This window comes from Metopolophium dirhodum, chromosome 3 (assembly GCF_019925205.1).
Source record: "Metopolophium dirhodum isolate CAU chromosome 3, ASM1992520v1, whole genome shotgun sequence".
Classification (NCBI taxonomy): Eukaryota; Metazoa; Arthropoda; class Insecta; order Hemiptera; family Aphididae; genus Metopolophium; species Metopolophium dirhodum.
Window position 1 is genome coordinate 39,603,472 of NC_083562.1, and position 21,751 is coordinate 39,625,222.

Genomic DNA, 21,751 nt, shown 5'->3' on the forward strand with positions numbered 1-21,751 from the left:
TCGCACGGCGGCGTAAAAACGGTCTGTTGCGCTCCTAGTTTTCCGTTTCCACCCCGTCGGCGACGCACGTACCCCGCGCGTTAGACATTATTACTGTTACATCGTCCGTGCACAATCATACGCCGCCGTTCGATCGGCTCTCGCTGACGAGTCGATAATAACAACATTATAATAATATAATAGAATAATAATTAGCCACTTGAAAAACGTGTTATTCGTCACGACGTCGGCGGCAACCGGCTACGAATTATAATAATATTATCAATAATTAACAATCCTCGCGTCCATCATAATATAATATTATCATTTATTATCATATAATATCATAATATTAGTACGCGGTCGACTCACGTCTTACAGGCGCAGTGCTCGCGAGACGGCTGTCAGGTCTGCGAAGATCGTCCGCGCGCGCGTCGTGTCAACAGGAAATAAATAATATTTCCGACGAAATATCCACACGGTGACTCCGGGCCGATAAGGAGGCGATAACGACGACAACAACAACAACAACAATAATAATAATATAGTAAAATATATTATTATTATATCGCAATCATGCCAGCCATCGTAGCCAACGAGTTGCAAGACATGCAATTGCGGTCGGCCCACGTAACGGACGAGGTAAGCGATGCACCCGATCACACTTTGTTATATTATTCTTCTGCACACGCCACTTATGCCATCACAACAAGGCATCACATAATATTTGATATTATATATCGTTTTCGCCGAGATTCCCTGTATAGAAATAGCTGATTTCCCTTTTATATATTATATGTTTTGTTCGTGTTTTTTGTTTACAGTCTCTGGAGAGCACCCGTCGGATGATCGAACTCTGCGAAGGGGTACGTAATATAATACATACTGTGTAATATAGGTACATTCCTGCAGCTTTACTTGTATAGGTAGGTACGTAACGTAATACGAAAATGTTTATTTTTGTAATTGTTTTTTCCCCTCCGAGGCCAAAGCACAACTCCCTTGCCAGCATAACCCCGATCCAATGTCGTATTTTTCAAACAGTGTAATACTATGTTCGTCCGATTTTTTGTTTACACCCGCGACACCGGAGCGGGTTTTTTGCGTCGTCTGTAGGTAGTATTGTTATGGGGTATTAAATTATTATTATTATTATTATTATTATTATTATTGCCGTGTTCTGATTTCGTCTGGTCGCGCGCCCAATCACTGCGCTTGGCAAACGATAATCAATCGCCGACAAAATCTCATATTATGCCTGTACCTATATATCAAGCATACCTATATGGGCCATGACCAACATTATAATATTATGTAAATGTGTATTTATCGACTTATCGTTGAAAACGCGTTTGCTCGACGCCGCCGTCTGACACGTGCGTCCATTCATATAAATTATATTACGGGTAACGCGCGTATATTAAATTGAAAAAAATTAATTAATTACATGGTTGACAGATTTTTTAATAGAAAAAAAGTTTAATTTAATTAAACTATGGTCCGCAGGTTCGGTTCGCGTTATAATTATGTTGTGCTTAAGTGATCCGGATAAAGTTATCCTTCACTATTATTCATGTTTAGGTATTATACCATTAATCTGGAAATTCAATTTACATGAATTCTTTTTCTGAACAATAACCTTCTGCGAAAACATTTTAACGTAGTTACAAAATAATAATATTGGACTATTATACTGGTCAATTATCATTAACTTTTTTCTAGACTTTAATAAATTGTGACAATATTTGTTGTCAGGAACACGAATTTATGCATTTACAAAATAAACCAATCATAGGAAATCAATCGTTTTATTTCAATAAATTAATAAGTTGTAGATTTCGTTAATTTGTTTTTTTTATAAAGCAACTTGATAGTTTTTGAAAATAATAATTTTTCCGTCGGTTATAATATGTTTATTGGTTTTATAATGTTTTATATCGAATGTCATACCTTTTTAGACTAATATAATAATAAATAATATAAATATATGATATATCTAAATATTATTTAACATTAGCTTCTTAAATTATTTTTATAAAAAGTATCATCATTACCAATTTTTATATTCATGTCTCGACTAATTCCAAATAAATCGTGCAGGTTGCTAACTTGTACCTGTTATAATTATTTTTATTGAAGTATAATTATCCATAAATACAATGCAATATTGCATTTTATTATAATATATTATGATTTATTTGAGTTGCATTATATTGAGTTATTCAGAGTGGCAAAAATTCTAAATAATATATTCATATATACTTTATACATATTTCGATAGGTAACATATTGTTGATACAATAAACTGATTAATCATTAATATTAATTATTCAATGATAATAAATAAATAAATAAAAGTTAAAATCAATTATACAATCTTCAATTTAGTGTTAATAACGTAAAATATCAATTGTATTTTTGTAAGCCAATAATTAATTTTACTATAATATAGCATTAAACTAAGATCCAAAAATAATAGTACTTACCTACCTCTTGCACATGTTCAATATATCTATTTATATAAAGATGTATAATTTAGTATTGTATGTGTTGATGTGTTGTACTAATACGATATGCTAAATAAAATCCAACAATACTATACATGTATGTACCTATAATATAATTTTTGAAAAAATAAAATTTTAATGTTATATGTATGCATGGTATAGGTACTTTAAAATTTACTGTTTTCAATTAATTTTTTATGAAGTAACTATATGACTTCTGTATAAGTATAATCCCATTTTATCTTTAACCATTGATGATTATTTGGTATTGTTTTAGATTCTGAGTGGAACGATGAATGTATTGATTTTACAATGATATGTGTTTTTTTATGTCTCTACACGATAAGTAGTGGAAATAATGCTTCGAATTTCAATATCAGTATCTTGTTCGGTTGGAAAGTGAATATTGTTGGTGCATTGGGAGGTCAAATTTTTAAATTCCCAATAGTTTTCAAAAGCGCCGGGAAAAACAACATACACATTTTTTTTTTTTTTTTTTATTTATTTAGGATATTTACAATCTATACAGTTTGTACAATAAGTAAATTTTATAACATAGGTAATAATATTAGTGCATGATTGAATAACTTGAGGGGGGGAAACCGTCCATCAACAGTACCTCCTATTAATTTGATGGGTTCAAATGTTCAAAATATGGAAACCGTTAGGCAAGAGCGTCTCTTGGCCATTTTCTTTTTAACCTCCTCGGAGGATTGTTGGGGATGGTTATAGAGGACATCCGGGAAATTAGAGGGTTTTGGTTTGAGTGCAGTTTGGAGTGAAATTTTTTATAGTGACGAGTTGCTATATCGTTGACTGTTGGTATTTGGAGGTCTTTGTGTAGTGCGTCGTTGGTCATGTACCATGGGGCTCCAGTTATTTGTCTAAGACAAATAGACTGGAAAGCCTGAATGGGTCTTATATTAGATGGTTTGGCTTGGCCCCAAATTTGGATACCATATGAGCCATACAAATTAAGGAAAAACAGGAATTTTTACGCAAAATCGGTATCCTCAAAATCGATTTTGGTTTTTGGTGTAACTCTAAAACAAGTTCACATATACACATGACATTTTCACTGGTCGTTTATATTTGCATTTTCTATACAAGATAAAATTTTCAAAATATTTTGATTTGTTTTGAACTATTTAGGAACATTTTCTGTTTCCAATTTTATTAGTCTTTTAGATTCTGAGCGGAGCGATGAATGTATTGGTTTTACAATGATGTGTGTTTTTTATTTTTTTTCTATTTTTGTGTCTGTGTACATGATTAGTAGTCAAAATAATGCTTCGATTTTCAACTTCAGTATCTTGTTTGATGGGAAAGTGAATCTAGTTGGTACCTGTAAGGAGGAAAATTCTCATTAGTTTTCAAAAGCGTCCGGAAAAACAAAATAAAAATTAAGGAAAAGTTTTGATTTCATGTACCGATTTTGTTACTTTGTTGTTATTTAATAATGAAAAACTATAGATACATGAACATTTTACTGAATGTTTATGTTTTAATTTTCTATACACCATAACATTTTGAAAATATTTTGACTCTTTTTGAGCTGTTTACGGACATTCTCAATTTTCAATTTCTTTAGTTTTTTTTTTCTATAAATATCAATAAAATTTTATTTGTCAGGTAAAAGAGTGTGAAAATTTAATACGAGGCTCTTGATATATTGTCACAATAGCAGTTAAAAAATATTAAAAATACATAGGCACAATTTTTTAGCATTTATAGTTCGAATTTCAACAAAATGTATCAAATTTAAAATTTAATAAGTATTTTGCAGTTAAAAATTTATTAAATGTTCAACTTTTATAGTTAAGTATTGAAAATTTAAAACATGGTTCCACGTAAATAAGTTATGTATAAATTACTTTATTCACAATAATATCATCAAATATACTTAATAATATCGCAGGCTGACTGACCGTTTTCGCTCAGAATCGTTTTTCTTATACAATGATATTATATCATTGAATTCAAATTTAACACCATCCATTACAGTGACCCACTTGTAACTAACTGTACATCAGAGCGACATCCACTTTTTTTTTATAATTTTCAAATTATATATACTTACCTAATATAAATATCTGTATGTTTTAAAACTAGAAGTAGGTATAATATATGTGATATATTAATTATTATTGAATAATTATTAAATACAAGTGGAATTTAATAATTATGAAATTACAAAAATAAATAGAATTTTAAGTAAAAATAAGGCCTTGACTCTTGAGCTTTCCAAAAATTAGCCCTGTTTTATAAATACTAGTTAAACTATATTTACGATAAAAAATGTTCTATTTGTTACTTTATAATACTTTACTTTATGTTATGTACGACATCTTATAATAGAATTATTGGAAAACTCAATAAACCACGAGTTTAATATAATATTATATAATAAAACTGTAGGAGCTTGCCCTACATTTTTTATTGTAAAGTAAGGGTGTGGAATTGTATTCGATCGTTGCTTTGTACTTATTTCAATATTAAATTCAACCATGTTAAATATATTGTAAATATTAAATTATTTATATATGTATAAACATCGATTGGACCGAAAATCAAATTTCAAATATTGAATATAATGGTGTAGGTACCTACGAGTATGAATGTACAAATGCAATAATTAACTTTATTAAAAAATAAATAAATGTATAATATTATAAAATATAATATATTTTTATATTTATTTTAATGACATATAGGTACCTATACCTGTCGATTATCTGAGATGAAGGGTTAGTATTATCATGCAATATAGTGACGTTTCGTTTCATTATAGGGTGTCAGACACGGATATTGTCCAATTTTATACGATATAGGTACATTATACAATGTATGCGTCAGTAGGTATTCATGATAACTCGACAAAAGGCGCATTTAGGTGATGACTATACACCGTCGGATGTTCATTAATGGTGTCGAGATTATTTTGACAGTGACGGTTAGATATATACATATATAAGTACAATATAATCGCTAAACGATTTATTATTGTACCTATATATGTAGCAATATAGCATATATTATAAAGCTTTTGAACGTGTACATACCACCTCGTTAAAGATATATTTAAAACGAATACGGTCGATGGAAGAACTTAAGGTATACTTTTAAAAACGGCTATAATAGTAAGCGTTTAACCGCTATAAGTATATAATACCTATTTAAAAATTTACAATGTACATAATATATTTATATATACAATATACAATATATTATATTTAAATAGTAAAATAAACTTGTATATTATATACATTATGGGCAGTATTTCTTCGAGTTTTTACTTGGAAAGTATAATAGCAGTGTGTTATTTCTTAAACGATAGTGAATATATAAGTCTATAGTCACTTGAGAACCACTTAAAAAGTTTATTTCAAAGTTAAATCGTATTTAATGAAAACGATTTTTTTTTTCGTGAATTATTTATTATAACGTTTACTCATAGTCGTGGATGGCCATTAGCCTGGTAGGTAAATTAAATCGCACTTTAAATAATAACGTCTCGTAAGTTTCTCAAGCGATTTTCGCATTCGTCGAGTTGTACGCCACCAGTCTCGTTTTATATATACAGTAGTATTGGACGAAGAGCTATATAGTTGTTCATCCGAGTCATTAAATAGTTTTAATTTAAAGTCTAGAAAGAATGATGAAAAACATTCCCACGTCTTTTTGTTGATTCAATTTTACAAATTCGTCCAGGAGCTAACTGACCTTTTTTAAATTGAGTTTAAAAAGTAAACAAAGTGCTACACTATACAGGCATAATATATAGTGTGTACCTATAAATATTTGAATATAATATTATGCATAAATAATATACCTATCCTTATATTTTCCCGCATTTGGACTTCCATAAACTCTGTTAAAGTTAAGTTATTCATAAATGTATATTATTAAATATTCATTATTTTCATAGTGTGTGTGTCTGTGTGTGACTGTGTGTGGTGTGTGTGTGTGTGCGCTTTATAATTCAAAAGTATAATAGCTCGTGTTTATTTGTTAATTACTCATTATGTCACTATTGAATCACCTCAATACTTAGTCATTAATCATTTTCGTATGAAGATTTTTCATTAATTAACTGAATTAAAACAATTCAAGCGTGAGGTGTATTTTATGTTGCAAATTATATGACTTTAAGTACAAACACTTCATTTAACACAGTATTTATTTATACTAATTTAACTCTTACACAGTAATATAATATATAAATATTTTTCATTTTAATATAAAAATAAAAATACTTATCAATAAAAACAAAAATTGTACGCTCAGAAAATCACGTTAATTTGAAATTATAGTGAATCAGTTAAAATTATTTATATGTAAACCACTGCAGGAGTGAATTGACACATTCTTACAAAAATTTAAAATTAAGATTATTATCTAGGAAATATCATAAGCTTTATATTATATTTTAATTTTAAAGCGAGTTATGAGTATTGTATGATACAAAATTATGTATAAGTATTTGCTTTGGGGATTTTGGATTTTATTTCCGGAGATTATTTTTCCTGTGGATTTTTTTTTCGTCTACCCTTTTGGTGGAGTTTGAATTCTATTAACTGTTGAATAATAACAAAAGAATTATAACATATTATTATAATGAATAGTTATTTTGTAATTATCATGTGCAATTTTTGTTTTCATTTTAAATTTATTTTATAAAAAACTGATTTTTTTATAGTTTTAAATTTTAATCCATTATACTAACACAATAAATAATAATGGTAGGTATTAATTTAGTTGTTGTTAATCCAGTGTATGTATGGGTACCGGGAACACAACGTGGCAAAACTTTCTGGGAACGTGTGAGAATCCACGGGAATTATATTGAAATTTCGCAAATGAATTATAGTTAACTCATCATAAGACTAAATAATTGTTGATTTCAATTATACATAGATGAAGTTTTACGCAAATTTTTTATTTGAAAACCACTTAGGTTAAACATTAAAAAACGAGCATTAGGTTTTAATTAGGATACCTATCTATGTTTATTATATACCTGTAATGCTATTCGATAGGTGATATCGATAGGTCCCATTACAATTCTCTGATTTTTTATGACATTAATATATAAATACAAAAAATCGGGTAAGTGGATGTCGCTCTGCTCTACAGTAGGTTACAAGTGGGTCAATGTTTAATGGATTGTATTAAACTTGAATTCAATGAAATAATACCATTGTATAATAAAAACGATTCTGAACGGAGACGGCTTGTCAGTGTGGATATTTTATATTGTTGTTGCCTGTAAGTTAATTTAATATTATAATATTATTATTTTTAATTCGTTTCTATGGTGATAAGAAATTAAAATCCTGTTTTTGGCGGTTTTTCGTAATTATGGTCGGTGGTTTTTCCCGTGGCATTAAATAACTATTGAGAAAATTTAAAAATTACCTCTCTAAAGTACCATCTTGATCTAATTTACTAAAAGATAAGATACTATATTATGTTGAAATCGAAGCACTCCTTCTGGTAGAAATTTTGTATACAGGATAAAAATAAATAAACACCATTGTAAAACCACTAGCTTCCTCGCTCCGCTCAAAATTTAAAAATGTATAAATTAAAAATAAACATTGTACGTAGGTACTAAATAACAATTTAATCCAACATATTATCTTTTATAACTGTTATTTAATTAAATTTAAATTGAATACAATTTTTCTAATAAATCAGCCATTGTATATCTTTAATATTTTAAACACTCGAAATCCTTATATAAATAAAGGTATAACGAAAACGGGAGATACCGCAATTTGTTCTCAAACAATAGGGATTTTTTTCAAAAAATTAATAAATTTAAATATCCAAGAACAAAAATACCACTTAAGTGTCTTACAAATTATTTATAAACCAATAATTATTTTCACCATAAATCCAAGAACAAAAATGTCTTACTGTATTAAAATAAAGAAACGTTCTTCTAGTTTTTCATAAAATCTTACGTCGACGAGCAAAGTTTGTCAACTTGTCTTGAAAAAACTCGCATAATAATTATTGTATTCCATATTACTATAATAAACATTTTAAATTTTGTTTCAAAAGAATACTTACTGCAGTGAATCCAAACGGTAAAAGACAATGTCATTACGGACTGTATAGTGTATTATATTATAATCATTGATATTATATTACATTTGTGAGCATAAAAATGACTAACGTGAAATTTTTGCAGACAAAGGAAGCAGCCATTAAAGCTCTAGTTGAGTTAGATGATCAAGGCGGTAAGGATGAATTAATTAATATTAAATAATATGCATTATAGTATTTAGTATACCCCCGCAAGTTTGAGATGAACTATACGGCAGGCGTACTTATATATTATACATTATTAAAGCTCTCGAATCCACTGATAAACCTAATAGGTATCTGAATTAATAATGTAACAAAATATCGTTGATTAAATACGAACCCTAAACTAATATTGAAAATTACTGAGAGATCTATTATCGGTGTCGTACCCACACAGCGGTGCACAAGTGTTTAGAGAATAATATGACACTATTTGTCATAATAATATGTTTAGTTATTTTTAATATAATATTGAAGTATCCGAGAATACTGCAAGTTCCAAATCTATTTGCTGGACAAATTTTACATAATGGTAAATGATAATAGCCAATAGGCATACTATTTTTAGATCCAAGTTTTAATTACATATTATATGAACATGATTTCTCTATGCAATTAATATGTACACATATAATATATATATATATAGGGTTATGAAATAATTCACATGAAATTTTCACTTTGAAATATTCCAAACTAGAAACTTTCATCCTTGAAATATTGAAAATTATAATATTTTAATTTGTTTTTTTAATTTTGTGTTTTTTGTATGTTACATAAAATCATTTCTAGATGGTCAAATTGATTTCATACCTTATTAGTTATTATCAATATTTAATTTGCGATCACTGTGTAAAGAAGATATATATATATATATATAAGATAGATAATTATTATGTTATTTATATAATATACGATGAAGCAATATTTCTATAACATTTTCCACTAGACATTTAACTAAGTAGAGGTGTTTACTGCAATTCCTACTATAATAGTTTTGAATTAATTTTTTTTTTTTCATCAAAATTTAATTTTTCATGAAATATTTCAAAAAAAGTAATTTGATGAAATTTTAGAACCCTTTATATATAGGGAATAAATGCTCAATTACAATAGGTATTATGACATCCCCCTTGAAAAAAATCATGGATTCACCACTACTAGCTAGTATGATATTTATTTTTGTTTGTCGGTTAAATACCTACCTGCTATATAATAATAATACTTATACGACGACTCACCAAAAATAATATCTACGGACCTGACATACTGAAAAAAAAATATATATATATTGAATCGTTCAACAAGTCTTTACGCTCAAAGCACATAAACCGCAGACGGCTATACTGCGATATTTTTATCCCAACCTTTATCCGAGTATACCTGCTGCAGCAGTTCTATCGAAATGGTTTTTGTAATCGGTTTAAGCACGCGTTGCGTGACTGACATAAGCATATATTGACCAAGAACGATTATACATAATATATATAAATATATATACTATACACAAAGATACCTATGCATCATGGTTTATTGTTCGATTTCCAGAGAAAATGGACAGGATCGAGGAGGGGATGGATCAAATAAATGCGGACATGAAGGAAGCGGAGAAGAACCTTACCGGCATGGAGAAATGTTGTGGTATTTGCGTGGTGCCTTGCAACAAGTAAGTTCCTATCTATATTAATTCACCGTAACAACACTATTGGCTCGGAATCAAATAAACACTTGTATACGTGGTGTCTCGGTGGAAACTGTCAAACGGAGAAAAAAAATAAATACAAACCCCTCTCGACGACTAATACGTTTTATCTTTTGTACATCCAGGGAAAAATATCATAAATTCAACGGTTCGGCACTTCGACCTACAAGACGAAATCCTATTTCGAATCCGATCCGAAAAAAATACACTCGAGTGAATTTTATCACTAATTTATATTTGATTTCAAAGAAGTAATACAATTTTCCGGTAAAAGTACAAATGATGTTTCCATTATAGATTTTTATTTTTTTTTTTATTTTTTTATTGAAAACAATTAGTAGTTAAAAGTTGGTAACGAACAATAGTAGTAACATAATTATTATGTAACGAGTCGTTATTAAGATGTATTAGCTCGAAATAAAATGCAAATATAGTTATTCCTTATCCATAAAAGACATCGATATAATATTGATTTACAATCCAGGTTTACACATATACGTACTAAATACTAATTACGTAGGTATATATTTATATTATAATATGCGCCTTACTATGATATATAACATATTTTTATTGTTAGCACACTTGAATTTTTGAATTTCCGACAGAATTAATAAATACATAATAATATTATGTATTGAGGCTATTAAACACAAACATGTGCAAAATTTACCTTAATATGGAAGTCGAAAACTGCAGCAAGTAACCCAAAGTGATTTTCGAGCTTTTCGGATACACGGTGCACGTACCTAGGTAGCAAGTTCATATTATATTCAAAATACAAATAAATAATTGCGTTACAGATACACACAACACAATATATAGGTTTATAAATCATCGATTAGAAACCTCGACGAGAGTGAAAAGATGATTGACGGCGATTTTCAATCAATCAGACGGAAGTCATTGATCATTATTGCCTGTTTGCGGTGGTCCTGCAAATGCAGTGAACGGTTTTTGTGTAAATCCTATCTAAATTGCAATGCTAAATGTACCGCACTGAAGCGTCAACGATATATGACGACTTTATCGACGGTCATAAATTGCGTCTATTACCCTGCGCAGAAACTTTTTTTTCCTCTTCCTTCTATAATATTATATACTCTGTAAAGGATGATTAAAATTTTGTTTTTATTTCATCAGCCCCCGATTTATCGTATTTTCAATATGTACAGATTTTTCCGGTCACGCCATTTTTCTAATTTTAATTTTTGCATTTTTTTTATGATAATAATATGCTTTTATGTGTATATTTAAATATTCCACTATATTTACTATAGGAACACCTGTCAATATTAATTTGATCTTTCATTAGTTATTATGAGAGAACTAAAAAAGCACAAACCACTTTAACAATTAAAAAAAAAACTTTTAGTATCTAAATATAATTAATTTTAAAAACGTTCCGAATAAAAAATGTTAATATCTTTTTTTAAACTGTTAAGCGTAATACTGAACAAAGATTTTAAATAATTACATTTTTTTATAATGCTACAATTGAAGAGAACGCTACACCCGCTGCATTATCTCCGTCTTACAAACGCATAACATAGCAAATTGTATTCGTTCCGCGAGTAATCCATTTAACGTTAATAAACGTTTTTGTTATCGTCTTACAAACGCATAACACAGCAGATTTTACGTTCTAAATAATCCATTTAACTCTGTTATGATTAATATTAGAGTGAATTGAACTATTATCAAATTTAGAAGTAAGAATAGTATCCACTGCGAATCTTTAATTTCAAAATTGTAAATAACTCGCTTTAAAATTAAAGCATAAAAAAACTTTTAAGATTCATTAGATATTATTCTTACTTCATAAATTTGATAATAGGTAAATTTACTTCTAATATTGCACATAACAGAGTTAAATGGAATACCTATTTAGAACGGCAAATTTGGAATATACCTATGTCATGTGTTTATAAGATGAGACAACGCAAAACGTGCGAGTGTTGGGTACTAACTATTGAGACTTAAGAGGCCGTCACACTCACGTGTTTGGTACGAACGAAGAACGTAGAAATTGTGAGTACAGAATTTTGTGTTGTTAGTTTTAATATTAGGGTGAATTTATCCGATTATCTATCATTAAACTTCAAGCTTACAATAACATTATCTATGTTTGAACTTTGAACGTTGGATTTTTACGATATTAGAACTTGTAAGTGAATTATGAGTAGGTATGTCAAATAATTAAAATCAAAAATGCTTCCAAATAACTAACTTAAAAATTTTAATATCGCTAAAAACCCAGCTTACAACCACAGATACTGTGCTTAACTCTAATAAATGAAAACAGGTAAATTAATTCTAATATATTAAAGCTAACAAGGCGGAGACAGCATAATATGTGGACGTGACCGTCCTCTTAGGGGTTTAAATTAAATATCAAATACAATTTTAAAAAATATTTCAATAATAATATACAAAATTAAATAACTGACCATAACCATTATAACACTACATTATTTATTTTTATATTCTGGGAAAGTTTTATTTTATCGAGTTTAATAGGTAGGTATTTTGTTTTTAGAGATTTAGGTGTATATTATATTTTATATGAATATAATATTATAGTATTGACATAGCTGTCCAAAACATATAATTCAATTCACATAACGTTATATGATGTGCATCCGAGCAAACTGTTGCTGTATTTTTTTCCACGATTGACGTTTATTAAAATGATTTAAAAATAAAGTTAATAGGTATAATAATAATATAAAGTATTTTATCTGAATTACACCTTTACTGCAGCAGTGTACACCCGCAGTATTTAACAATCGTTAAACACTAATAATTGTCAGATACCTATAATTTTTTTATATTTCAACGTCAATCTTAACATAAGTGACCTATCAGGACACTGCCGTTGTTTCCAAATAAATATAATATATTACAGTGGCTGGCGACCAAACTGGCCCCTCTCTCTATATATACATACCGTCCATTGATATGCGTTTAAGTCGTTATAATTCGTCTTAATTAATCGCTGTTCCTTCCATCTGGCCATCATTCACTCTCGTCGAGGACTCCAATCAACGATGGTGCTGATACGGTCTACCTACTACAAGGTAAGAAATCATTTCCCCGTTAATTACTAAATTAATTTTGTATAAATCATTATTATATTAGTTAATTTAAAAACGATTCCTGCATATTAAAACGCGTGTAATTTAAAAATTATCCTTTATTTATTTTCTGACACACAAGAGAAACCTTTCTTTTCCTTTACTTCAAATAATACAAATCTTTGTAATATAATTTTTTGTATTTAATTGGGTGTGTTTCTTTGAAGTCGTTTATTGAATTTAAAATTGTGTTTATAAATTATCATCCAATATAACCAAACGAGAAATATTATTTCAAATTAACGCTGAAATCGGTATGAAAATTTAATTATCTCTTTCTATAGAACTTAGATTATACAAAGAAAAAAAATAGACGCTATAGTAAATGTGTAAATAAGAATACTAAAAATAAAACGCCATTGTTTCTTTAACAATAATTGCGTATTGTTTGTAAGGATTTTTCATCTTATACAATAATTGCGTATTTTTTGTATATAGATTTTACAAATTATTATGTATTTTAAGATATATATTTATATAATTCGTTTATAATCATTAAAATGTAAATTCTTGTTTGTTGTTGTTGTTTTTTTTTTTAATAGTTTTGTATATTATGGTGATTTAATTATAACTTTATAAGTTTTGATTAGTTTATTGGTACTTTAGCGCCAGTACTTGTCTGTTATCTCAACTACCAATTTTTTTATATTTAAACAAATTTAACGTATTTTCGATGGCTGACGTGCGACTTAAGATATATACGAGATAGGTACGAATATATGACCAATATGACCTACGCCTTTTAGCTGGTCACTAACCTTAGTATATGCAGGGTACCTAGGTATAGCATAACATATCTTACATATTATATTTCGTTATTACCTATTATTCAGATACTATAATTATTGAATTCATCTCGGATGAGTACATTGAATATATTATTTTCATCAGACAATTATGTAAATACGTGCGAGTTCATCAATACGATGTACGCAGTTTAAGTATTACGTATGTCATCATTTAATTACATTGATTCAATGTGCATATAGCAACCTTTATAAATATTACATATGCTGCATTTGCGAAACATATACTATATGGAAAAAAATCACCACGTATATGTGCGTACAAATCCTATAGTCAGTGCTTGAACTGAGGAGGTATAGATACTCGCGGGGTAATAGCCACTCATAATATTTTTAAAAAGTATTTTTGCTTACCCATTCTGATCAATATAATATCATCTTAATCAATAAGATATTTAAATATTCAGGTACGCACGTTTTTGACGCTTTTTTACCCTTCTCATTCTTTTCCCTATTTAAGCTCAAACACTGCCTATATATATTATATAAATTATGAGAAGGATAACTGTCATGATATTATACAAGATATAACCATATATAGGTACACACAGGGGTCAAAATGGGGGGTACGGTATGGAATGGCATCCCTCCACTTTTTATAATTTACATTTTCCATCCCTCTTATAATCATATACAAATATTATCGATTTAAGCATAATATAATATGTAAAATTATACATTTATACATCATAAATGTAATATTTGTTATGCTTTAAAGTTTAAATTCAAAATATATTTAAATTTTAGGTAGGTTTAATGATATACATGTGAAAATAACTAATAAGACATCAAACTAAAAAATAAAATTGTATAGGTACTACAGATCTCAGCCCCCACCCCACTCAAAAAAAAATAAATAAATAAAGGAAAGGTGTATGACTGTTTAACCTATATAAATCAGAACTATATGAGAACTATATAAATCATGCACATTCTTCCACTTTTATTTTGAGCTGCTTCGACCACTGCAGGGTAACACGTATATATTATATATGCAACAACAGTATCAGACATGGCCAACGATTATTTCCCCCTAGATTCACTGTTGTAGTGCAAGTATAGGTACCTAGATGCACAATATTTTACTATCCGTTACACACACTATAGAGTAAACAAAATTAGACAGGTATCGTGTAATAGGTACCTAACTTGTACCTACCGTCGACGAGCCGCAGTTTTGATAGTCGAGATAACGATTAAGTAATTTTATTTCGTATTTCAGTTATGCAAACGTCGAATAATACCTCTGTTCAACTAAACTGTTTATATAGTTTATTTATTTATATTTATTATATACATACCATATCGTTATTATTTTAATATACTGGTAAACTCGATATATATATAGGCTTGTCGGTAATTATATTTTAACTACTAAATTGCATGTAAAACTGTAGTACGTCGTTTGTTTGAAGTGTTTTGTATACATTGTGCTATACAACTATTAAGTAATATGTACATATACATTTTATGAATTTTTAGATATTTAGATTTGTTTTGACTTTCAAAATACATACATTTTGGATTTTCTCAACAACAAAATCGTCCTCTTAAAACTAATTACTATATATTATATATATTATAATACTTGCGACAACTATCGTATATTATATACTTTTATATAAAATAAAAAATGCAAAATACTTAGATATATTCACGGTCATCGCGTTATAATATTGCCATAGCATCGTTAGGAAATGGTGTTTAGATATTTCTTTAACTGTAATATTATATTAATTATACAAACTAATTTTTCGTGCATAACTTGAATGCAAGATTCAAAGAAATTAAACTTGGAGATATATTTCTAATAAGTATAGGAATGCAGTCTAAATGCATTTAATAATTAGTAATTACCTACCTATGAAACAAAAATAAAATATGAAGCTGTATCTTTCTCTTCTTGACAACTCATCTACAATATGCACGAATAATTTAAAGCAACATATTATACTACAACTATATAGAGGTACCTGCAGAGTTGTGACGAGAGTAACAATTATTAAAGTGATATCGAACAATAACAAAAACTTTAATAACTAAACCTTTATCTAAAAAAAAAATATTATTTTTAAAACTTTGAACATAGAATTTTGTACATGCTATATTTTAAATTATTCGTGAAACCAGATGAGCAAGATATACATAGTTACCTACTTACCTATAAGTTTAACATCATTCATATAATTAATCAAAATGGTATATTTTAAAACTGAAGAGCATATTTTTTATAAAATTAAATTTTGAAATGTTTGTTTTTTTATAAAAAAAATAACATAGGTACTAGTAAAATATAGCATAGAAAGTATTTCAATCTTTTTAAATGTTGCGTAAGTTTTATATTGATGGATTGTTTCCTCTTAAATCTTCTCGTTTCATTTATAAAACAAAACATATAATATATACATATACTACGTAAAAATATTAAATAAAACCGAAAAAATTGTGTTCGAAAAAATATGAAATAGTAAAATAATAAAATTGAATATTTTTTTACAAAACTGTTGTTTAAAATTATTGAATTTGGGTTTTACTGGGAACAATATATAACCCAAAGTGGCTGCAGCGTTATTTCTTTAAGAAATATTCTCACATAAAAAAACTCTATTGTCAACAATTTCAAATCCAGATGTTTTTTCTCCCCGAAAACACTTATTCCCTGCTTTGCCTGAACAAATTAAATATAGCGTTACGCTATTATGTTTAGGTCGACATCTTTCAAAGAGGACGAAGGCACGTGGAAGGGAAACGAAGATGGAAAAGTAATAAACAAACAACCTCAGCGTGTGATCGAGGGGCCGAACATTACGCCACAGGGTGGATACATAGTGAAGTAAATTGCTATTTAATTGAGAATTAATTAACATTATTAACAGAACAAAATACTACAAAGTGATACAAACGAAAGTATGCATTCATGTAGGATTACAAACGACGCCCGAGAAACGGAAATGGATGAAAACTTGGGACAAGTGAACACGATGATTGGTAACTTGAGAAACATGGCGTTGGATATGGGTTCCGAGCTTGAAAATCAAAACCAGCAGATCGAAAAAATCAGCACAAAGGTATGAATGCATTGTTTCGTATTAATTTCGATTTTAACAATGATTTTGTAGTATATGTAGCGTAAGATAAAATTTATAAATATACATACCTAATGGTTACACCTATCTTAGGTTCTATATATTATGATAAATTTCAAAAATATTTTTCAATAATATATTAACAAAGCAAATACAATATAAAATACCATATTTCATTTTAGACAAAGTCAAATGATTTGCGGATTTCAGCGGCCAACCAAAGGACCAGAAATCTTCTTAAATAAATTACTTAACTTAAACCTTCTGCTATCTGTGGTTGTCATAAGCGAACATTATGTATGGATTTTTTTTTTACATACTCAAACTTCATGAGTAAATATCGTGTCTTCCCTTCATGTCGTGTTATACTATACAGCATTAAATAATAAATAATAATATAGAAATAGGTTTATGAAATAATAATAATATTTTATAGATGTATTACATGTGGTTTGAAGTAGGTACCTACCTATAGTACCTATATATATATTATAATAAAATATATACTATCCGCTTCTGTCCAATGACTAATGTAGATAGATACAAAATGTCTATTAATAATATCGGTATTCATAAAATTCTCATTCGCAACTTTCACCCACTCGTGACAAGTTTTCGTATTAGCAAGTGTCAAAATTAATTTTTTTGACGGACAGTTTTGGATTTTTTCGTATAAACCTTATGAAGGTTTCAAGTTTGTGCCATTTGTATATATAGCATTTGCTGTCCATCAACAAGTTAAAAAATACATCCCTTTACTTTTTATATGATGTATAATATGCACGTCGTAAAAAAAATAAAAATACAAACAAATAACAATGTCGTTGAAATTCCAATTTAAACTTACCACCATAAACCGAACTAACGTGATTATTATTTACTTATACTTCAGTGACTTACTATTTATATTTGACACTTGCATTTATGTACAAACGAGTGTAAACAGTAAAATATATAACCTTAATATTATACGGATCCGTCCACTTCATAATTAAAAACAAAGTTCATTATTTTTACTATACAAACTCTGAACTCAATAAATACGAGTGCGTTGGAATCCTTCTTTTAAAATGTAATTAATCAATCTCAAAAAATATTAAAGCTAAAATACAATTATTAAACATATAAATAGATATATATTTAAACACATTTATATTATATTTTGTCTCATTTTATATCATATTCTATTTGTAAAATATTCATTATATATTATACTTTATGCGAAACTGTTAAGCTCAAATAATTCAATACAGTATATATTATTCTCAACCAATTAAAAATTAATTGTATTTAAATGTCGTGGATATACCTATAGTAATATTTACGACTATAATAGGGTACTCGCTGAAAATACGCCAAAAATATTGATTATTCATTTATCATTTATATATACCCACTAACATTAGGTCACTCGTGCAAGTAATTGAATAGATTACTAATTGAACCCGTTTTTAGTTTTTATTAATAACATTGTCGTAAATTTCTAAAATGTGTCAAACGCGTTAAGTTTAACTACATCGCGTCGTGTGTAATAAACTAATAACTATATACATTTATAAGTCTTGCGTACAGTTTACTATGTAACTTATGTCTGCAGCTATCAAATCATCAATATTAATAACAACTTATGCGCTGTAAGGTAAATGCAATTTCAAAAATTATCCTGAATTCCAATATATCGACGTTTTCTCCATTTATTTGTAAACAATTATTGGCTATATAGAGATATAATAATATTCATGATATGATTTTGATTAGAATAAATTACGACGTATATGTCATTAACTATTTAGATTATGTCCAACTTCTTTTCTTACTAATCATAACTAGTTATATCGTTCTATGTGACTATGTACTATACGCGTACCTATGAAAATAACAGAAGGGTTGCACGAGTGTTCGAACTTTATTAGCCTGTCTACGGTTACCTATATCGAATAGATAACTGTGGCAAATTTGTTTACATAATTACTTGTGATCGTGATGCATCTAAAATTAAAAATTTGAGTTTACATTTCATGTTAAGTCAAAGGGTCCTGCACGCCTATAATTTAAAAAATTTAAATATTTTTAATAGTTAAAATAAACTAATAATGACTTAACACTATATAATCAATGCAAATTGTGATTGTACAGTTTTCAAAACGAATACATACAAGCATATTACTTATATTATATTTTGTTCACAAATAAAATAATTTTAAACAGGTTTAACTATAATAACCACTTTTTCAAATGTTTAACATTTTTTTTTTTATTTCAATAATGTTATTATCAATTATTGTATTAGAATATAATTAGTATATTTGGGATGTCTATATATTATATAAATCGAATATTGTTTTCGAAATTTAGCATTTAATTTGCATCGATCCGGAATGTTTAAAATAGGGAGATATAGTACATTAGTACCTACTCATCGACCTCTACATAATTTAATAAATGTCTCAAATCCTATATTACAACTTATAAGTTGTACATTACTTGCATATAGATACGTTATAATATATAATATTGTTATATTAGATGATAAGTATTATATTTAATGTAATGTAGCCATAGCTGAGTATTTCACAAAGACCATAGATGATTAAATCTGAGCCTTTTTAAAGCTCACTATAAATTTTAATTATACGCATTTTATATGGTGTTAATGTTATATGTTATATCAACATTTTTTTTTTTTAATTTGTAAAATTATTCAAACGCGACAGCAATCACTCAACCCCCTGTGATGTTTTGTATATCCTGTCCGTGAAAATAAGTTTAAATAATCACAAGAAAATCGTTCAATATATATACCAAATATTATATTATATTATGTATTGTTATATGTACCCGCATTATTTTTCAGTTTTTATCAATGTCAAGGCTTTTTTCTCTTCGGTTGTACGTGTCCTTCCAGACTGTTTATCTTCAATTATTATCTGTAAAATGAATAAATGTCAATTAGAAAGTGAATTGCGTTATTTTTTTATACACCTACTTATATAATTTGTACCTTGTACTCATAGTTATATGTATCTATGTCCTATTATTATGGATTAATTATTTTATTTTAACGTTTTCCAGAATTTTATAGATATGTATCGAGAAACAATTGCCTACACATAGGCAAAGTTATGTCAAAATATAAAATGTATGATTTCAGTTTTAATTATTTAATTTATGCATTTTAGTAACTCCGGTAAATACCAATATTTGATAACAGAAATGGCCGTGTAAAAGCATATAAAAGAATATAGAGCGTCAAAGAAAATCTGAAATTGACGTATTTAAATTAGGAACAAAAGAGTTTTTGATATTCAAAAGTGGCCAAACTGCCACTTTTAGACCCCATTCAAAGAAATATAATAGCAGAATGATTATATAAGTCAGGGGTCACCAGAAAGCGGCCCGTGGACGAACTTTATCACAAAATAGACATAAAGTTTTAAATTTTTTTGATGGTAAAGTAAAGAGGTTTTTTATTAAGAGGTGCAATGGTATTATTTGAGAGCAATACCATAAAACTGGATGTTAGGTGGCAAAAAAAAATGATTGGTTCAAGACTGTACTTATAAATTGCGATGCCATGTTTTCAATAAGTATTTCTATTTTTTAAATATTTAAATTTTATTTTGAGTGTTTGGGATGACATTGAAAAAAAAGTATAAATCAATTATTTTGACCGTGTTATGCATGAACTTACGTGGGACAAAGATTTTTCATTATTTCATATAAATAAAGTTAGATTTTAACTTTTTGTAACATTCATTTATTAAATTTATAGCTTAAATTATGTTTGTATTAAAATTCAACTTTTATATGATATGTTTAAGCTAAAATAGATGCCATTTTGTATTACTTTATTATAAAATAACTGAAATATTGCGCAAATTTTACACTTTTATAGATATTTAGTTGCTTAAGCAAAAAGTAATTTGAAAATGTAAAGTGAACGAATTATTATTTGGGCGATAAATGGGGAAAATACCCTCATATGTTAATAAGCTGAGGTAAATTTCTGCACACTAGTTGTATTTTAGGGCGGTGGTAAACTCTTCCGATTTTTAAAACTAGTGAACTCTCCCGATGGTCAACTCTCCCGAGTCAATATTATGTTTACCTGAAGGAAATATGTAAACTCTCCCGAGTTGTTTTAAATGTTATTGCTACCCGATGAATTGGCAATATTGGCTACTATCTGCAGAGATTGTGATTATAATTTTAAATTTTTATTATCGATTGTATTACCTACCGTTAAGGGGATTCCATACCGTGATTTTCTGTTTTTGTCTAACACACGCACGACATAGGATTTTAGACGGATTCTTTGTCAAACATATCAATTGATATAATGAAGTGATAAGAATTCTGAAAAAAAGATTTGAATTCGTCGTCAAATCTACTTGAAATCGACTTTCCCACAATTTTTATTTTTTGATTTTAGCTTCTC

General features: G+C 28.1%; 1 protein-coding gene and 1 long non-coding RNA gene across 4 annotated transcripts in view; one reads left to right on the forward strand and one right to left on the reverse strand.

Moving 5' to 3' along the window:
* LOC132940556 (synaptosomal-associated protein 25-like) lies at positions 1-20,274 on the forward strand. 3 transcript variants are annotated; one of them, XM_061008287.1, is made up of 7 exons: positions 1-621; positions 804-845; positions 8,686-8,734; positions 10,131-10,248; positions 16,935-17,060; positions 17,121-17,295; positions 17,496-20,274. In XM_061008287.1, exons 1-7 carry the CDS (start codon positions 556-558, stop codon positions 17,556-17,558), a joined length of 639 nt encoding a protein of 212 aa, XP_060864270.1. In that variant the 5' UTR covers positions 1-555; the 3' UTR covers positions 17,559-20,274. The 3 variants fall into 3 exon arrangements, with proteins under 3 accessions (XP_060864270.1, XP_060864271.1, XP_060864272.1); XM_061008288.1 differs by having other exon boundaries at positions 17,136-17,295; XM_061008289.1 differs by having other exon boundaries at positions 17,151-17,295.
* The window catches only part of LOC132940557 (uncharacterized), a 19,766-nt gene continuing 18,166 nt past the window's right edge, over positions 20,152-21,751 (reverse strand). The window contains exon 3 of the long non-coding RNA XR_009664094.1: positions 20,152-20,240. This is a non-coding gene — a long non-coding RNA (uncharacterized LOC132940557). The remainder of the gene's footprint in view (positions 20,241-21,751) is intronic.

Excerpts from the sequence above, each read along its gene's own strand:
- LOC132940556 (XM_061008287.1), top strand. The coding sequence starts at position 556 with ATGCCAGCCATCGTAGCCAACGAGTTGCAAGACATGCAATTGCGGTCG. Across the intron at positions 8,735-10,130 it reads TGAGTTAGATGATCAAGGCG|AGAAAATGGACAGGATCGAG; the intron begins GTAAGGATGAAT and ends TTCGATTTCCAG. Across the intron at positions 10,249-16,934 it reads TGCGTGGTGCCTTGCAACAA|GTCGACATCTTTCAAAGAGG; the intron begins GTAAGTTCCTAT and ends TATTATGTTTAG.